A 20,581-nucleotide genomic window follows, 5' to 3' on the forward strand; every position below is an offset into this window, starting at 1 on the left:
AGTCTCTTAACAGTACATCAGTAAGATTTAGATTAGTCTCTTTCCAAAATGAAATTAAATTCAGTGTGGAACTGTTAGTGTATGGAAACTAACTTCCTCTCTAAGACAGAAAGCTAATTCATTCATTTTTTCTGTATGAGAGTAAGATTTTAATTTTTCTCTTTCTAAAATGAAATTGAATTCAGAATGAAAGTGGAAGTGTCTAGACAGTCAATTTACTATAACTCTTGTCTGCAATATGATTGACTTTGTCACCATCCAAAAAATACTCTCCTGTGAGAATAATGTGTTATTTTGCCTTCATGGGGGTACTTACTCAAGTGGGAGGGTGTGTGCGTGTGGTGTGTTTGTGTTGTGTCTGTGTGCATGTGCAATTGCATTTGTCTGTATTGAATGTTATGGAATTATTATGATGATGTGCAGGGAGCATTAAAATGATTATTTCCTGTAATATAAAACGAGATAGAATATTACCACATGAAAGTTTTCATGTGCCCTTTTAAATTTACACAGCAATAATATAAAACTGTTTATTATTGAAAAAAAATAAACCCAATAGATGATTGCCACTAGTTTTCTAGATGTAGTCATAATACTGTAGAATCCACTTTTTTAAACTTCAGAATCGCATATTTTGAATCGATTGATTTTCATTGTCTAATCAGAATACAGCGAAATCTTTTGATATATTTATGTTGTCATTTTAAGCTTGCTTTATGTGTTTATTGCAAGTGGCTTGTGGATATATTTCAGGTTTAAATCTGTTGGATTGAGATTGGTAATATATTTTCAAATCAATATCCAGATCAAGGCTCTCAATCATTGTATTTTCAAATTGATTCTGATTTTTATTTTTTTAATTTTTTTGCAGGCGACTGGTGGATAAGCTAGACAATATGAAGAAAAACTCCCTTGGTAATGGGACGACTCAGTGTATCCTCTGTGGGGATGAGTTCGGTCTCTTAGGAGCTTCACCTATGACCTGCTACGATTGCTACAAGGTAACCTTAACCTTTGACCTCTCTTAAGTCTGATGAAGTTAGCAATGATTTTATGAAATCTTATTGGTGTATGTTATACAGGGTATAGTAAAGTCGAAGAAATGTACTGTTTACTGTATGTGCAATAAGATTTCCGTAACTTTGTCATGAAAATGACCTTTGACATTAAATTAATACCTTGAGGTTACATATGACCTTCAGAATCTGACCTGGTGGGTGTTTCATAAAGCTGTTCGTAAGTTAAGAGCAACTTTAAGAACGACTGGTGAACCTTTCTTGTAGTAAATGGTATATTGAATCGGCGATGGTTAAGCGCGTAAGAAGGGTTCACCAGTCGCTCTTAAAGTCGCTCTTAACTTACGAACAGCTTTATGAAACGGCCCCCTGGTAACTTAAACTCTTGGTTTCAAATCTTTGAAAGAATGCTTCATGACGTAAAATATCATCTATTCATTTATATTCAACATTTTCTAATTTATTACTCTGTTCATTTTTTGTAGGCGCCGCTTTTCCGACGGCGACGGCGGCGGCGGCGTCAACATCAAATCTTAACCTAAGGTTAAGTTTTTGAAATGACATCATAACTGAAAGTATATGGACCTAGTTCATGAAACTTGGACATAAGGTTAATCAAGTATTACTGAACATCCTGCCTGAGTTTCAGGTCACATGACCAAGGTCAAAGGTCATTTAGGGTCAATGAACTTAGACCATGTTGGGAAAATTATTTTCAAAATCTTAACCGAAGGTTAAGTTTTTGAAATGACATCATAACTTAGAAAGTATATGAACCTAGTTCATGAAACTTGGGCATAAGATTAATCAAGTATTAGTGAACATCCTGCTCGAGTTTCAGGTCACGTGACCAAGGTCAAAGGTCATTTAGGGTCAATGAACTTTGGTCAAGTTGGGGGTATTTGTTGAATTACTATCATAACTTTGAAAATATATGGATCTAGTCCATGAAACTTGGACATAAGGTTAATCAAGTATTAGTGAACATCCTGCTTGAGTTTCAGGTCACATGACCAAGGTCAAAGGTCATTTAGGGTCAATGAACTTTGGCCAAGTTGGGGGTATTTGTTGAATTACCATCATAACTTTGAAAATTTATGGATCTAGTTTATGAAACTTGGACATTAGGTTAATCAAGTACCACTGAATATCCTGTGCGAGTTTCAGGTCACATGACCATGGTCAATGGTCATTTAAGGTCAATGAACTTTGGCCGTGTTGGGGGTATTTGTTAAATTACCATCCTAACTCTGAAAGGTTACGGATCTAGTTCATAAAACTTGGACAAAAGAGTAATCAAGTATCACTGAACATCCTGTACGAGTTTCAGGTCACATGACCATGGTCAAAGGTCATTAAAGGTCAATGAACTTTGGCCAGGTTGGGGGTATTTGTTGAATTACCATCCTAACTCTGAAAGTTTATGGATCTAGTTCATAAAACTTGGGATATAAGAGTAATCAAGCATCACTGAACATCCCCTGTGAGTTTCAGGTCACAAAACCAAGTCAAATGTCAGTTAAGGTCAATAAACTTAGGCCATGTTGGGGTAATTGTTGAAGTGCCATCATAACTTTGAAAGTTTATGGATAGAGTGAATGAAATGTGGACATGGGTGTACATGTAGTTGACAGTCTTAAGTCTCTGTTCAAATGTCATTTATGGTCAATGAACGTGGTATTATGACATTATATGAATGATGTTTTTGTGAATGATTATTTTATAGTAGTTTTCAAAGTTAGCACTGCTGCTATATTAAATTGCGTAATGCAGGCGAGACTGCCAGAGGCGTTCCACTTGTTTTCTTACAGTAGTTGTATTCCGAATATTTTTTTGTATGGTGTTTCTCAATTATTTGTCATTCTTAGGCTGTATGTTCCAAATGTGGTGTAGACACAACCAACAGCATTAAACAGCCCATCATGCTTTGCAAAATATGTAGTGAGACGAGAGAGGTAAGGAATCAATTATTCAAAGGTACATGTAGCTGGCATCTTGTCAGAGATTTTCACTTACAAATGCGAGAATTTCAGTAGTTTATAACAATTCTTTAGTTGGTGGAAATCACTGATTTTGTGTTCATGAAGTGCTTTCCTGAATAACTGTTTGAACTTATCTGTACAGTGGTATCTGCTTTTTATTGCCCTATTAAAGGTTAGCTCTGAGAAAAGAACATAAATTATTGTGATAAATGACACAATGGTTTATGTGCTAGAAGAGTAAAGTTTATATTTAGATCATGTTAATTTGTAAACTGCTAATATCTGTCAGATTGGTCGGAGACTGCTGGCATGCCACAATTATCATTTTGTCATTTTAGGAATTTGGGGGAATCTGTATCATAGGGGACTTGATGCACCACGTCTTATGAAACCTTGCATTTGACGTTTCTCTTCATCATCCCTTTTCTAGTTATGGAAGCGATCGGGAGCTTGGTTCTTCAAAGCTCTACCAAAGTACACAGTCCCTGAGAAGAAATCTGACATGCATCATAGATACCCTGGTAGCTTTAGAAGAAACGAAGCCACGCCCATCAGGAGAAGACGAGGTTAGTTGAGTGTGTGTGGGTCAACTTGAGAGGGGAGGGGGGGGGGGCAAGGAATTCAATATAGGATGTGTGATCTATGAGAATGAGACCTCTCCATCATGAGAACGTGAGGTTAGATGACTGTGTTAGGGGGAAGTGTGCTCTAGATGAATTGAGACCATGCATGTCCATTAGGAGAAGGCGAGATAAGTTGGATGTGTGTAGGTCAGAATGTCAGGGTCCGGTAGAGGAATGTTTGCTTTAAAACAAATAAGGCAATCCCCATCAAGAGGAGGCAAGGTGGAGTATGTATGGGTCAGTCTGAGGGGGATATGAGCCAGTTAAGCAGAGACATTCAAATCAAGGGTACCATTTTTTGCCTTTAAAAGAAATAAGGCCATCACTAGATAAAGGATGGGCCAGTTGGGAGCGAAGGTGTTTGAGTTTTGCAAGGTGGTTCAGGTTGTCGTTAGAACTTTAAAGGAATAATCATTATAAAAGTAAAAGGTTAGTATTGCAATGTGTCAGCAAAGGTCCACATGGAATGTTGAAATATATATATATATATATATATATATATACAGGTGTATATAAGTAACATCCTTGTTTTACTTGAGGAACCTCTTTCAAAATGTACCATTCTGCATACTTGTAGCTAATAAATTTATTTACTTTATTCATTTTTTGAAATACCTTATTTTAAAGGGATGCTCCAGGCTGAAGATATTTATATTTCAATAACTAGAGTAAAATTCACATGGAGCAAAATGCTGAAAATTTGATCAAAATCGGATAACAAATAACTAAGTTATTGAATTTTAAATATTTGCATTATTCTGGTGAAACAGTTCTAGGCAAGTCTTCATGAATATTCATTAAGTGGGCTGATGATCTCATATCCCACTTGTTCTTTTGTATTTTATTATATGAAATTAGTTTTATACTAAATGTTTATACCAAGAACTAAAACAGTTGGATTGACAATTGATAAAGTGCATTAGTTATCTACATGCATTGCTGCAACTTATTTCATCATACTGGAGACATATCATTTACACATGTATGAAAAAAATGAAATGATTATGAATTCATGTAATAACTTAAGAAAAAAGGAAAATGGGGATGTGACATCATCAGCCCACCGAATGAATATTCATGATGACGTGCGGATAACTGTTATCACACAATATTGCTAAACTTTAAAATTCAATAACTTCGCTATTTGTTATCCGATTTTAATGAAATTTTCAGCATTTTGCTCTGTGAATTTTCACTCTATTTATATAGATGTAAATATTTTTGGCCCAGAGCATCCCTTTAAATGATAGCCATAGGGAGAAGAACCCATACTTATTTAGCCTACATGTATGTATTGCAAAATTAGAATAAGCGCAGTCAAAGCCAATTCGACAATATCAGCATATAAAGTTGTGATGTACTTCAAAGATAGGTGCTGACTAAAAGCGAATGAGCTTGTTCTCTTACCCGTTTTTGAAAGAGGGGGGGGGGGGGGATGGGGGTGGTGAAACTTCATGTAACTTCCAAGTGGGTGATGAGTCACTGTGTAGTCTGTATCACATGTCCAATATGCTCTATAAATGGCCTGTTTGTTTGGCTTTCTTCAGCTGACAGCGAGAGCTCAGACGCTTCTAGTTCTGATGATGACGTCAGTCTAGGTCGTAAGAGGAGAACCAAACGAGATGGAGGTAAGTTATCCAATTAATCTCTCAGGACCTGAAGAGAATGCCTGGTGTTACTCTCTCTTTTTCCCTCATCATTATGATGTATGTAGGTTTTTTGTAATGCAGGAGAGAATATTTGAAAACAAGTGTAATTGATTGCATGGACATTACTTTGACTCTATAGGAGGCTAATAAAAATGTAAATTTAGGATGACATAATTTTAAACATTTCATCATATAATTAAATTCTTATTACATTTTCTTTTATTGTGAGGATATATATGGTTATTATCTATCCAAGTTCTTCGTATTTTCCCCAATATTTTTCCATTGTCTTATTTCATAAGCAATCATCATGAAACCCAGATAAAGTCTATTTCAAGTTTTCCACTTGATAGAAATTTTGATCATTTTAGCATTAATAATGATCATATTCAATTTCATTGACACAGTGTCCTTTACATGTGCAATATTTTCTCGTAAAGAAAGGTTCCTCATATACTTAGTATTCATGCTGCAAAATTTATAAATCTATTTACAGATGTATTGTTCTGTTCAAATAAAAATCATATCTGATGAATTAAAAATGCATTGTAAAATAGGCTGCAGTGAAAATTCTATGGAAGTGGAATATATACACATACCTTTGATTTTGATCATATTGTATGCATCTTAATCCTGTTTTCAGATCAAGACGACACAAGCATATCCAGTAGCGGACTGAGCAGCGCGAACCTTCTAGGAGGGGGATCGAAGGGCGATTACCCCGGTACCATCTATTCATCCAATCACATGGCTGGTAGCCGGACGAGTATCGGCAGCGGGGGATGGTACGGAAGTGCAAACGATAGCAGCGTGGGTGACGGCGGACATGATGATTCGGACAGTGAGAGAAGTACCCCCGGAGGTTAGTAGGTCTTCTAGTATTACATTGTTATCATGTTAATGTGTCAAATATGACAAAAAAGTAGTATAAAATTAAAATTACAGATTCATCTACATGAAGATAATAAATGGGAAAAAAATAATGAAAGATAGCATAATAATGTTAATGATATATATATATGTCATATATGTCTACATTCGGTGTATCATACATTTTTTATCGTAGAAGTAATTACATATTGAAAATCAATGAAACTTTTGAAAGGTTGTAACAGCAAGATCATAATAATCATATGTCATATGTGTCAACATAATGATATGCATGTATAATATATTTGTTTGGCAAATTGTTGTGCTCACATATTTACAATTAATGAGAAATTATAAAACATAATCATGTAAAAAAACGTAAAGTATATGAACATGATAATTATATTTATACAGGACAAAATAGTAATGGTGAATAAAATTATATAATCTGATAAAACCAATATTCTATAGGCAAATAATAACGGTATTATGCTTGAAATGTTAAATGATTATTTAAGTGGTAATAATAATTTTGAGCATATGAGGCAAATCTAATGAAAATAATGATTAATAGTAATTATAATATCAACAAGTATATTACAGTAATGAGAGTGATAATTGTACTAAAAGAAGAAATAAACAATAAAGAGTAATGATCACAACAATTTATATTTCAAAATAATTTCCTATGATCACCCAAGACATGTACAGTATGATAAATTTTTCTTGGGTTTATTTCAACGTTGAATGAGAAATATTTTCAAAGTCATATACTTTTTTTTTTCGAGTTTCATGATCATCAACTATATAAATACAATCTTTCTTATCAACAGCTACTCTTGGAAAGGACAGTAAGTTTAGACCAGTTTATTTTCACTGGCGCACTTTGGTGTATTTCTGTTCTTTTTCACCCTTTTTTGTCACCAGTTCGGCTGATACACTTTATATTCTCACCGCAGCTGTTCTAAATGTACCATTGCCATTATGTAATTTCTAGCACCAAACTGAACTATTTCCTGTCATTTACGCCATGTTCTTGCCAACTAATATCAGCTTGCACAGTAAGGCCCGTTCAGATGTGTTAAGACAAGGCTGAGTAACACTTTTCATAATTTTCAGATCAATTGTAGAGAGACCAATGGCCTTTCGCGAATTGATAAATGCCCATTATATGCTTCAAGACTTGAAGGATTTATGATAATGAACGAACGAATTCATGACACTATGATTTCATTGTGATGCTGTGATTTATGATGTCATCATGATTTCTTTATTGCATCATTTTAAATGATACCATTGGTTTGTCCACACAACCTGATCCATTATTTGTGCTAGCTTATTAAAGAATCTGATTAATGTGCAATTTTTTTGTTGCATTGCGACAAAATTTCTACAGCCTTTGCAAAACTTTTGACACCTCAAACTAAAACATTGCTAAGCTTTGTTATGTCACATCTGAAAGAGCATTGAAACAGCAAATTCCACACCTGTGCCATGTACTTTGTGGCCATTTATTGATGACCAAATCATACCACCACATACACCATGTTTATGCATTGCCACTAAAAAAGCATCGGTGATGGGTTGTGCACATCATTGCTTTCAACTACAACCAAATTATATGACCATGGAAACAGGCCTCAATTGTTTTTCTGTACATGTATATTTCACTCTTCATATTTTGATGTGTCTATGTGAAGAGGGTCCTTTAAGTTTTGTCCTTTCTTTAACTCTTTCATTTGTTCTTGTGTTTGAGAGTTCCTCTGTTTTATAAGAATTCTCAGAGATTCTTACAAAGGAAGGAAAATATCAAATAATGATGAATAATATACCAAGAAATTACTGAGTTCCTTTCACCTAATGCTTCATACTCTTTTTTTTATTTTCTAATTTTAATGAAATTTAAGAGAATTGTGTTTACTAAAAGTATGTATACATAATTGACAAAACAACTGAAAGTTGGTCAAGGGCTTATGAACAATGGAAAACCCTCAACCGCTGAATATGGATGCTTTGATGATTCACTTTTAAATGACAATGAAATAGTCTTTTGAAGAATGTTACAAAGATAATTGATACATATGTGAATCATCTGTTACAATTTCAAGAGTAAATACACTAGTTACCTCCTTATTTACAGTTGTCATCCAATTTTAATACTTAATTGATCTATGTTAGATATTAACTTGTTGGTCAGAGCTCGAATAGCTATATGTTACATTAAAAGGAATACATGCCATTTTATTTTTCGGTATACAAGGAGTTTGCTAAGAACTTTTGGTTTGATTTATACATGTACATGCATCAATATTTTGAATTCAAAATTGGAACCCTACTAGATATATAATTCAAAGTGTGTGTTGCTGCCAAACATAGGAAACATGCAAATATTTTATCATCTTTTCACCAATATTTTATCATATTTTACCCTAACCAAAATATTATTAATATGACAGTCCATCTTGTAAGGATCCAAAACACACTAATCAAAATAATAGTATATAATTATGTAAGCAAAACAATATACAGCTAGTTTTATTCAATTAAAAATATTCAAAATATTCATTCTTGGAAGCAAAATTTTGCCAGTATTTCAGTTTTACACAGACACCTTTGTGTGGTAAGCCCAAAGTGTTGCAAGGTGAACATATGTGTCCAATGTATAATACATGTACATGTTTGCATTTTACCACACATTTGATTAAAATGAATTTAATCTTGAAATGCTTTTCATTATGTTTAAGATAGTTAAAAGTAGATTTTATTTAAAACATTGCCTACCAAAATCATCATACAACATAATAAGTGTATGTACGGAACAATTTAGATTAATTTACATGTAGGTAATACAGTAATTGTGATTCAAATTTTGTTGTACTGTTTATTCATTGAAATTCTTTGCAGATATGTTGTTGTACATGGATATTGCATCATCCATCATCATGTCATGTCTATCGAGAATCACTAATTACCAACCCCATTAACACTGTTTTCATCTCATTCCATTCCATCTCTTTTCTCTTTCTTTCATGGTTCATTGGGTATCCTTCACCAGAGCTTTCTCGTACCAGCTCCACCCGCTCCACCGGTGGAGGCTCCTCCACCCCCTACCAGACCTCCACCTCCCGAGGCTCCAGGTACGACAGCAACCCAAGGCAATCCCTTGGTGACGCCGATGATTACATGGACCGCGCCTTTAGCCAGTATGGAGGGGTGGCAGCCGGTGATGGGGACAATGGTTATGCCGGTGGTGGAGGTGCAGGGGGACAGTATGCCGGTCACTATGGGGGCTCTGGCGGTGGAGGGTACGGTAACGGTGGTAAGGGGGGCTTGCAGGTGGCTGGTGGCATTATGATGAGCGGTGGTGGTGGTGGTGGTAGCGGCAGCGAGGGGAACGGTTACGACCCTCAGGAGTATGTCGGGGATGCTATGGATAGCTCACCTGATGAAGGAAGTATGTATTGGATTCCCTTCCAGAAAATGACAAAGTTTTAATGAAAAATTATGTAGATTTTGAGATGATTGATATGAAGCCTTACTTTATAAAGTTTTACTCATCAAATTTAGAACAAAAAGATTTTCTTTCTTTTCTGCATTTTTATAAAAAGGTTTATTTACATGGAATAATTTGAAAGTAAGGTTGAATATACATGTATTTCCGAGATAGAAGTTGCATGAAAAGACAAAGATTTTTAACATATCCATCATGTTGCCAATTTGAGGATTTATCTTTTAAAAAGCCCTTGATGCAGTGAAATGGCATACACTTCATGTAGATTTTTGTTTTAGCCCGATGGCTTTGGTTAAGACATGGTCGAGTACAATAGGCACCAATGCTTGTGGTGGTTGGGTGATACATTTAACCTCAAGATTATAACACCTTTTACTCCATTGAATTTACCCTACCATTGCATATCCACTCTCAACCAATCATACTAACATTAAAGTGTTTCTCTTAATTAAAAAAAATAATCCCTTATCCTAGTAAAGTCCATCAAAGCATGTATACCAGCAAATTTGCAATCATGATGAAGCATTTCCTGAAGTTTTTTTTTTGTGTGCATACTGTATGTTAATTAGCTTTGCTTAGTTTTGGGATCATCCTGCTGAGAATGTGGTTCTTATTCTACCATTTGCTCTAAATTATGGATTTTCAGACAAAACTGTTAACTAAAATGAATGCAAACCATAGTGGAATCCGTTAAGCCTTTCTGAATTCAGCAAAATGTTATCTGTTATATTTGTGATATCTCTATTGTTTAAATGAAAATATAAATGTATACATGCATTATAATAGGAAGTCATAGAGGCATATCATTTGTGTGCTTGTTGGGAGAAGGCATAGTTCTGCTGTATCAAATAATTACTAATTTCATCATTAATACTTCATCCCTTCTTTTCTTTATTTTCCATTGCACATCTGTCTATCTGGATCTCCATTTCTGTTTCTCTCTCTCACTCAATCTCTCTTCATTTGTATACATTTCTACCTGTCTCTTCCTATCTGTGTCTTTCTGTAACTCTCATTCTCTTTGTCTGACTCATTCCTGTCTTTCACTCTCTCCCTCCCATTCATTTTCATGTCTGTTCTCTCCTCCTTTATATAATGTATGTCTGTATTTCTTTGCCTTGTCCGTCTGTCTCTCTCCCTTTTATTTTTTATGCCTACTTATTTCTCACCTTTCTCTTTGTGTCTTTCTGTTTCATTGTCTTTGCCCATCTGTCTGACTCTCTCTTGTCTCCATCTAACTCTTGCCCTCTCTTTCCTTGTCTATTCCTGTCTGTTTCTACACTCCTTTATGTCTGCCCCTCTTTGCCTCATCTGAATCTCTTTTTGTGTCCGTGTCTGTCTGTCTCTTTAACTCTCTCTCTCTCTCTATCTCTTGCTCTCTGCATCATCATTTTCTTGTCTAACCCAGGTTCTCTTGGAACCCTTGAGTTCTCTGTTCTTTATGATGGTATTAACAATGCACTCCATTGCACCGTCACCAAGGCTCGTGGTCTCAAAGCCATGGATTCTAATGGCCTATCAGATCCTTACGTCAAGTTACATTTGTTGCCTGGAGCAACCAAGGTAATAAATTGGAAGAAATCCGTCTAGGAAAATGCAAACGAAAGATAAATTGCAGTATGATGAAAATGCTTTGTTGCAATCCCACTGACTTCATGTACATGTATGTAATTAACACAATCACTGGTGTGATATGCACCTATCCTACTGTTATTTCATACTAATAGTCCTACATTCTTCCAGAATCTAAGAATTTATAGCATTTGTAAATTTATTAACTTATTGTAAAATGAAAGTGCCTTTAAAACCTTAAAAATGCAATATATTTTCTGAAGTAAGCTTTGTTTGCAGGCTCATTGGATGTTTTGATAAAGTAACGTTTAGACATGTTCTGAGAACTATATCACCAGTCCGCATTCAGAATGCAGATTTGTTCGATTTAACAATAACAATATTGATGATAATAATACTACTAATGATAATGATGATGATGATAATAGTAATGATAATATAATAATAATAATGACAGTGAAATGATAATAATAGGCATTTGTATATAGCATGATCTGTCTAGAGATGATCTGTTCTGAGATGCATTAATTTCTATTATTATTATTACCATGCACAGCTTTAATTTGGTAAGTACATGTAGGGACAAGTGTCCAGCATGAGATAACATATTCCATGATAGTTATTTACTATATCATCTGTCCTTCTCTAGTCTACAAAGTTACGTACAAAGACTGTTGCCAAAACCCTGAATCCAGACTTCAACGAGACACTAACCTACTACGGGGTCACCGAGGATGACCTCTCAAGAAAAATCCTTAGGTAATCATAATTTCCAATAGATCTATTCATGTAATACAAATTTTTGTATCACATATTCCTAACTTACAGTACATGATATACATGTATGATAAGGATTACATTGTATGTCTGGGACATATTGCTTTTGGAGCAGATGGGAAATTTCTTTGCATCAAAAGTGGGATATATTATACATTTTATGACCATGAATGCTGTATTGTAGCAAGGGACTTATTTACAAACATTTTTATAGCAAGTTAAAGAGATGAATATTGACGAGCAAATAGGAAGTAATTGATCTGGGGGATGTTTCACAAAGGTTTAAGTTTGGCTTATAGTCGCACTTAAATGCCGACGCATACATGATATGCAACGAGCAATCTTATTGATTAATACGCAGTAGCGTGCGTCCTCTTTGCATGATCTGACCAATGCGGTCATGCCTCTTATACCCCACGCAACTAGACATTTAAGTGCGACCTTAGGTCATACTTAAATCTTCGTGAAACACCCCCATGATCATTCAAAATGAAATAATGATATGATAAATATACTAACCATAGAAATATATTTATTGTAAATTAAGAGTTTTTGATAAAAAAATTTGATTGAAATGAAGGTTATTTAAATGAAAAATATATATATCATTGCCAGGTTATCAGTATTGGACGAAGATAGATTTGGCCACAATGATTTTATCGGAGAATACAGGCTACCGCTTAGAAAGCTCACACCATACCAAACCAAGTCACTCAGCGTTTATCTTGAAAAACCTCTTCCAGTAAGTAAACATTTCCTTGACAACACTGAAAATCTCAATGCATGTATTACATGTATAGTGTAAAAACTTTTTTTACCACCAAATGAAAATATGAGATTTCCTTAAAATATTCAGCACTTGAAACTTATAAGATAATACTGGCTGTGATGATGATTATGAGGATGATGATGAAGATGATGGTGATGTAATGATAATGGTGGTTGTGATGATGATGGTAAGGATGATTATGGTAGTGATGGTGGTGGTGGTGGTGATGGTGATGGTGATGATGATGATGATAACAATGGTGGGGTGATGGTGGGGATGATTATGACGATGATGGTGATGATGATGATGAAGGTGATATTGTTGGTGATGAAGGTTATTGTGATGGTTATAGTGATGATGATGATGGTAATGACGACGATTATGATGATAATCACCATTTTATCCTACATAGTTGGAGAAGGATGATGAATTAGCTGGAGAGCGTGGTAAGCTGATGGTTGGTCTGAAATACGTCAGCACTAGACAGACTCTTGTAGTCAGCATTATCAGAGGGGCGGGGCTAGCTGCCATGGACTCAAATGGTTACTCAGATCCTTATGTCAAAGTGTGAGTTTTACTTTAAGTTAAAATCAAATAGAAAAAGTTGATTTCTGAATGACCTAAATGTTTTAATTGTGATTGACCTTAATAATTTAACGAAAGGTTATTTATTTACATGTATTCCTGATATATGTTCATTTTCATAATTAAAAAAAAAATCTTTGAACATGTTATACGTTATACTAAAGTTATCTATTTTGAGTATTATGTGTTTTATGATGTCTCATTATTTACTATAACTTTCTAGTTCCTACCTTTAGTTATTTTGCAAGTGTGTATTTTTTTTTCCAACCAACAAATTTTTTTGGTTCTTTAATAGTAATGACTATGAATTTGCTGATTTTTAGAGAATTTGTGTTTTTTTAACAATTTGTTTGTTATTGTTCATATACTATCGACTGACTTAGTATATTTGATTACTACCCACATTTCTTGTTTTTTGCATGCCACAGATACCTGAAACCAGATGCAGGGAAAAGAACAAAACACAAGACGGCAGTCAAGAAGAGGACACTCAATCCTGAATTCAACGAGGTAAAAATTAACCCCAAACAAACACGCAATTTAACAAAAGCGTAGAAACAGAGTTTTTCACCCTATCAAAATATGAACAGGATCTGTTGCTTCTAGGATTTGTAATGCAAATTGATTAATTGTAGGGCATAGTTTCACAATTGATTGCAGTGATTGTGTGACATCACTCAAATCAGCTATGTGATGAGCTGCCTTATTTTGTATTACTGGCCTTCGAAATTATGGCATTATCTGCAACCTAGATGATATTTTGAAGAAAGATGAAGAACAGGGATTATTCATTTAATTGTAATTTTGTTCCCATTTTTAGTTCACATGATTTACTTTTCCCCATTACCTCTTTTCCAATGAAATAGCAAAAACAAAAGGATAAAGTATGTTTTGTTCAAAGAAAACAAATGCCATACACAGCAGTCATAGAAAAAAAATGCATGAAATTGATATTTTGAAATGGTATCATTGAAGACGATTTATCATGTGTCTAATGTAGATAAACGCATATATTTATTCATGGCAATCACTTATTATTAACCAATCAAAGTTTTATGTATATATTTTTAATTGATTGTATCTGCTTTTTTATTTCTAATTTGGAAGGAATTCTACTATGAAGTGAAGCACAATGAATTAGCTAAGAAGACACTAGAGATCACTGTTTGGGATAAAGACATTGCCAAGGCTAATGATTACATAGGTAAGATCATCAACATACTTTACTATATATTACATGATTTGTTATTTTATTGTCCCTGAAAATAAACAAGTTTGCAAACAGTTTTCAACTTTCACACAGAAATGCATGTATTGAAATACATGAACTCCTCACAAAAAATAGACTGATATTTATTTGCCCATTTAAAGTGCATTAAATACATTTTATATGGGCAAAAAATAATCAAATGTTATTGTTTTTTTCTGTTATCTCATTGTTTTCTGAATGTTTTCTAAATGTTAGACAAAAAATTCAGAAAACAAACAGATAAAATATTTTACTATCATTATAAATAAAAAGCCAAAATGGAACCCAAACACAAAACACTGTCAAGATTGCTTACAATGACAGTGTTTTCCATAAATATTTTTTGCCTCATTTTTATGAATATATCATGAGAACATGGGTGAAACTTGGTGTTGCATGAAATCAATGAACTGACTTTTGGCCATAAAAGGTATATGTATTTAATAAAATATTTTGTCCCGAACCTTCAAGTTAATAAATTCATTTTTTTAACGCCTTAACATTGACTAACCGTGAAACTGAAATGGGAAATAATGTGATTGCCAAAGAAAACCGATAAAAAGTGAGGATTTCTTCCCCCCCCCTTGCAGGTGGCGTACAGCTTGGAATCAACAGTAAGGGCGAGCGTCTACGACATTGGTTTGAGACTCTTAAAGGAATCGACAAGAAATACGAGAGATGGCACACTCTTTCTGATGAGATTTTCGGAGAGGAATAAGATATCTGAATTATTTACTAGATAAATGTATGTTTGTATTGAAGTATGTAGATGTAGTTTGAGGTAAAATTTTGATGTAGTATATTACAGGTGAAATGATAGTCAATGTTACTGATGTGTAGATAGGATCATGCACAAACAAGCAAAAGTGAACATTCTTATTTCCAAACAAAATGTACATTCTTATTATTCAGATGAAAATCTGTTCCCAAAGACTTTTCAAAGCATGCATTTTGTTTTTTCTTGGTAAAGTATTTTGTAGAAACTTTATGCAATATGTTTTTTTCTCTGTGGATATATGTGGTATTTATCGAGATTATTTTATTTGAGTCTAAACTGATATAAATCTTCATTCACACAGGAATATAGACAATTAAAATCAAAATTAATTTTGCCAACTGGATATTGGATAATTGGACTACTTCAATTTATAAGTTTATTTGACAAGAGTAATTCTACATTTTGATTGATTTTTTAAAGTCTCATTCTATTCTGTATTTAGATTTTTTTTTCAAGTTGGTTAAGTTACTAGTAAGGTATGAGTGATAGAAGTAAGTTGCTAGTTGGGTGCACAAAGGCTGTTGATGTTGATGGCAACACATCCAGGCATATGTAATGGGCTCATGTGGCATGTGCCCCAGGCACCAATGGGAGAGGTTGCAAAATAGAGATGGAATCGATAAACTTTTGAACTTTAATCTCCTGAAAGTGCAAAATATCAACACTTGTGCAAGAGCCAGAAGTTGTAAGGGGCATGATTCAAGGCACATGACTTTTCAATATGCAGTTTTCCTGAAATAGACCATTTGCAGCATCCTCATTCACTTTGCATTTTTTAAAAATAATTCTACATTTTGATTTTCACAAAATCATCGCTTGCCATTCCTTCATATTAGATTTTTTAAGATAGTGAATGTTTTGATTATATTCCCAACATTTAAACAAATTGTATTTCAATAATATTTTATTCAAAACGCTTTAGGTTTTCTATTGCAGTGTTCTTTTACCTCATAGTGAAGTGTTGGCTTTTTAAAAATATTTAAGAAAATGTCCATGTGTTGATGTACATTTATTGCAATTGAGTTCTAATATAAAGTCAAATAGTGATTCATTTATCAATATTTAGAAAATCTTTGTGAAGAAATATTTTTTAATGTCTTCATCAAATTGTGATAAGGCAATGTTTATGGAAGGGATTGGATTGGACAGAAGGTTATTTTTTCAGTGAATTGATGTGGGATAGATTGAAGCGGTTTTCAACTAGAATTTTTGAATTACTTGTCCCTTTTTTTTTTTAACGATACTGTACTACTGGTACATGATCCATATGGCACCTTAATATAAAAATTCACAGCTGTCTTCAAAAAGGAATCCTGTGATAAAATTTTCACATTAAAAAAAAAAATTATTCAGAATTCCCCACTGTTTGCCTGAGTAATGCAAGGATAGACGATGAAAAGATATATTTCTGGCTTATAGATAGGGTACCTTATCAGATGGAATTAAATAGAATAATTGGTTTGTTAGGCAAGGCTTACAATTGCATCTGCAATCAATGTGGGTCAAATTTATTTTTGAATAATTTGATTTGTGTATAAAATATTTCTTTTTCTGAAATAGGGGCAGAAGCAGCGAAGTGATTGTATTGTTTTTAATCTGTTGGAGAAGCCTTTGCAACCTTTTGAGGTTTCTTCTGCTACATGTATATGTGTAATAGGTATAGATATGTAGATAACTTTATACGGTATCTTCTTTTAATACTTTAATCAACAATGGAATGTATTAATTTGAAGATCACATGGCTTAGAAAGGGTGGTCACACTTCACAGAAAAAAGGGGAAAAGATGACAATGGAGTGTCTATTTGACAATGTTTTCATGTAGAGTAGATTAGAAAATTCTACTATAAATGTTTGAGCCTATAAAACAATTTTTTTTCATCCCCCAGAACATGTGGGTTAATTTCCAATTCGTCCAATTGCCAACTCATCTACTATCATTTGGTCTATCGTCAGTTCGTTCACTCACCACCTGGTCTACTTTCATCTAGTCTAATGCCATTCCGTCTAATAACCAGTTGGTCCAATAGCCATGTTAGTCCATTTTCCACTTGGTCTAATTGTGTTAAATTGTGCAAAATGAATGAAAATGAAATGGATATCAGACCAACTGGTTATTAGACAAAATGGTAATAGACGAAATGGTGATTGGACGTAGTGATAATTGGACCAAGTTGTTAATGGACCAAATGGTTGTTAGACGAAATGTTGATGGACGGAATGGCATAAGACTAAATGAAAGTAGACCATGTGGTGAGTGGACGAGTGGGCAGTTAGACGAATTGGCAATTTACCAACCTGTAGGTGTATATGTAGAATAGAAATGAAAATAGAAACAGAAATAATCTTCTTGTGTTAATGGCTAATATGAAATAGGGAATTTACCATCATGTAGATTTTCATCTTCCAATTTGTGAAATGTCTTTTTTTTATGTTGATAATTTTGATAATTTTATATTACATGTACTTTATTAATACTAAGCTGTCATAAATACAAAATTAGATAAACAAAACTAAGAAAGATCAAGACCCATAACTTACTAATAACCTTCATTGAGTAGCAGTACAAGTAGTATTTTAAGCTAAAACAATAAAAAATACAGTGCTAAAACCTTTACCCTGGAATATATAATAATGTGAATGTAGTATGTCAACCAGTATGCACATAAAGCTGTTGGCAACCCCGAAGGCATTTTCTGAATTTTTATTTATGTTAAAGTTTGTAACCAAATCACAAAGAGTTATAGACAGTAGATGTATATGTAGAATGTCAAAGTTTTTTGTTAAGGTAAAACATAGACGTCTTTAATGAAATGTGCAATTACAACTGTAGATGTAATTTTGCTGTAGAAGATGAATGGCTTTGTTAATTGTTATAAATCTGGTTAATTTGACCTTTTAATGAAATGTACATATTGTAAATATATATCTTAAATTCATAAGTATGAGGTCATAGGATACATGAATTGCCAAAGCATTTTATTCTTAAATACAGATCACAATGTAAAAATATACATACACATGTAAATATTGAATTTTTCCATAGTGCATCACTGGCGTACAGATGATGGGTCGGGGGGGGGGGGGGGGGCTCTTGCCCCCTCAAATTTTTCACGACCAAGAAAAAAGGAGAAAAGGAAAGGGATACACATGATATATATATTTTTCTGAATATTGTGTCAAAATCTATCACAAACATTGGATTTGTGTAATAAAAATGTCAAAATTTTGGCTCGCTCACTTCACTTGCTTCCATCTTTTTAAAATATTACGCGATACACCAGATCGAGCCCCCTCAAAATTGTTGGCTCATTACGCCACTGTGGTGAATGAATTAATTTGGCAAGTTGATTCAGAATGAATATTCATTCAACATCTGGGTGGAGAGTGGTAAAACGTAGATTAGTCATGCTTTCAGACATCACTGCATCAACAGGAATCAAGAAAACACGCATTATGACCTAGTGCCATCTGCAAATAAGCACTGACATTATTATCACTTCTCCAAAGTGAAGCATGACCTGTTACCTATGGGATCTGTGTGGTCTGTGTACCAACCTTATGGGAATTGAATTATTCATTATTCAATTATTCCAATACTTTATCATGGCTGAAAACAGAAGTGATTCATCCAGATCATGTTTTGTTTTTGTTCTGTGTTGGCAGAAAAAGGCGTGAAAGCTGTCCTTCCGGTCAGGCTTTTGCAGGATTTTATCATGCACATAGGCATTCCATTTTCAGAAAAACTATGATGGATAGAATAATTTATTGAAAATTGAAGTAGGATGTTGATAGGAGTAGAAACTAGATTGTTATGGAGGTAAATGCTGTATGTAATTTCAATTCTCAGCTGTAGACAAATTGATCTTATCAGAATACATTTGTGGCAGATAAACATTAATGCTCAGACTTCATGCTGTCCAAGGCCATATCATAGACTAGTTTTTTTTTTCCTTTTATACTCTACATTCTCCACATTTCCATGGATAATTATTCAAAAATTCACCTAGCACTTCACATCTGTGTAGGCTGATATTAATTCATATGACTTGCCAAATATGTATAAAGTTATTTTCATGTTCTAATAACAAACAATTGGACATGTATACTGATTACATTCCACGGATAAGTAGTCAAATGTATATTGCTACTTGCACATGTATGTTACCATGCATTTCTGTAAATGTCCTGGCCTTTATTGACACATGTAGATGGTATTTCACTTGTTGAAGACAGATCGTTCTATTTATTGAAAATTACTTAATATATTCCACAAAGTTCAACTAGTTTTGAAAGTATCAGTATGTATAGTACCTATCATGCATTAGTTGTGTACCATATAGTATTATGGTATACTAAATGTGGATGTTCATAATCATTTTATGTGCCTTGAAAAGCTGTACAAACACTAGACATCCTTCTAAATGTTGCCATATTACATTATGTATCTTTGGTGTACAACATTATATTCTATTCAAAGAAGAAAACTTGTTTATGATATATGTATAACATAACTCTATATGGTAGAATTTATAGTTAGAAATGGAAAAATATATAGCTGTGCTATTGTTGGCAATTTTGTGCTCCAATATTTATAATAAAAAAACTTCTGGACTAAGATGTATTTTTTTCAGTGTTTGAATGTTATTTTTTTCAGTGTTTGAAGTTGTGATGACTAGAGGTAATAGTATACATTACAACAAATTCATGTTTAATTTTAGAAAATATTGATAACTATTACATGTAGGTTGTGAGGAATGCAAATGTGAACTAAAGATAAACATGCACACGAGGCAAGAGAGAAAGAAAATAAAATAAAGAGAGAGAGAGAGAGAGGGGGAGGGGAAAGAGTAAACATGTAAATTGTACCCCACCCAAAAAAAAAAATAATAATACATGTAATTGACACATCATTTGAATTTCAGATACATGTAGCTTTCTTGATAATTTTATGCATACATGTATCTAATATTTTTGGAAAATTTTGGTGAATCTATTCTGAGCATAGACAAAATTCAAATTGTTAATGTGTTTCAGTTAAGGTAGACATAATGATTTATGACATTGACTAGAAATAAAATTTGCATTGGACTTGGACTGGAAATCAAAATTTTGGGCAATTTAGGGTCTGAAATGCTCTCACAAAATGTTGTGTAACTTCGAAACTGCATACTTGTGTGAATACCAATTTGTCTCAAATGT

At 33.7% G+C, this 20,581-nt stretch overlaps 1 protein-coding gene across 2 annotated transcripts; it reads left to right on the top strand.

Annotated features, from left to right (window-relative positions):
• The first annotated feature begins 876 nt into the window (after positions 1-876).
• LOC129254337 (double C2-like domain-containing protein beta) lies at positions 877-20,003 on the top strand. 2 transcript variants are annotated; one of them, XM_054892794.2, is made up of 14 exons: positions 877-1,001; positions 2,885-2,971; positions 3,429-3,564; positions 5,169-5,249; positions 5,914-6,132; positions 6,974-6,991; positions 9,196-9,594; positions 11,060-11,214; positions 11,873-11,982; positions 12,616-12,742; positions 13,182-13,336; positions 13,783-13,864; positions 14,462-14,558; positions 15,194-20,003. In XM_054892794.2, exons 1-14 carry the CDS (start codon positions 897-899, stop codon positions 15,319-15,321), a joined length of 1,899 nt encoding a protein of 632 aa, XP_054748769.1. In that variant the 5' UTR covers positions 877-896; the 3' UTR covers positions 15,322-20,003. The 2 variants fall into 2 exon arrangements, with proteins under 2 accessions (XP_054748769.1, XP_054748770.1); XM_054892795.2 differs by lacking the exon at positions 6,974-6,991.
• The last annotated feature ends 578 nt before the right edge of the window (positions 20,004-20,581 follow it).

The sequence above is a fragment of the Lytechinus pictus genome, chromosome 2 (assembly GCF_037042905.1).
Source record: "Lytechinus pictus isolate F3 Inbred chromosome 2, Lp3.0, whole genome shotgun sequence".
Lineage (NCBI taxonomy): Eukaryota > Metazoa > Echinodermata > Echinoidea > Temnopleuroida > Toxopneustidae > Lytechinus > Lytechinus pictus.

What these genes read in the sequence shown, in the direction of transcription:
- LOC129254337 (XM_054892794.2), top strand. Translation starts at nt 897, where the DNA reads ATGAAGAAAAACTCCCTTGGTAATGGGACGACTCAGTGTATCCTCTGT. An exon ending in TGTTGCCTGGAGCAACCAAG is followed by an intron (nt 11,215 to 11,872) that starts GTAATAAATTGG and finishes GTCCTTCTCTAG; the next exon opens with TCTACAAAGTTACGTACAAA. An exon ending in CAAGGCTAATGATTACATAG is followed by an intron (nt 14,559 to 15,193) that starts GTAAGATCATCA and finishes CCCCCCTTGCAG; the next exon opens with GTGGCGTACAGCTTGGAATC.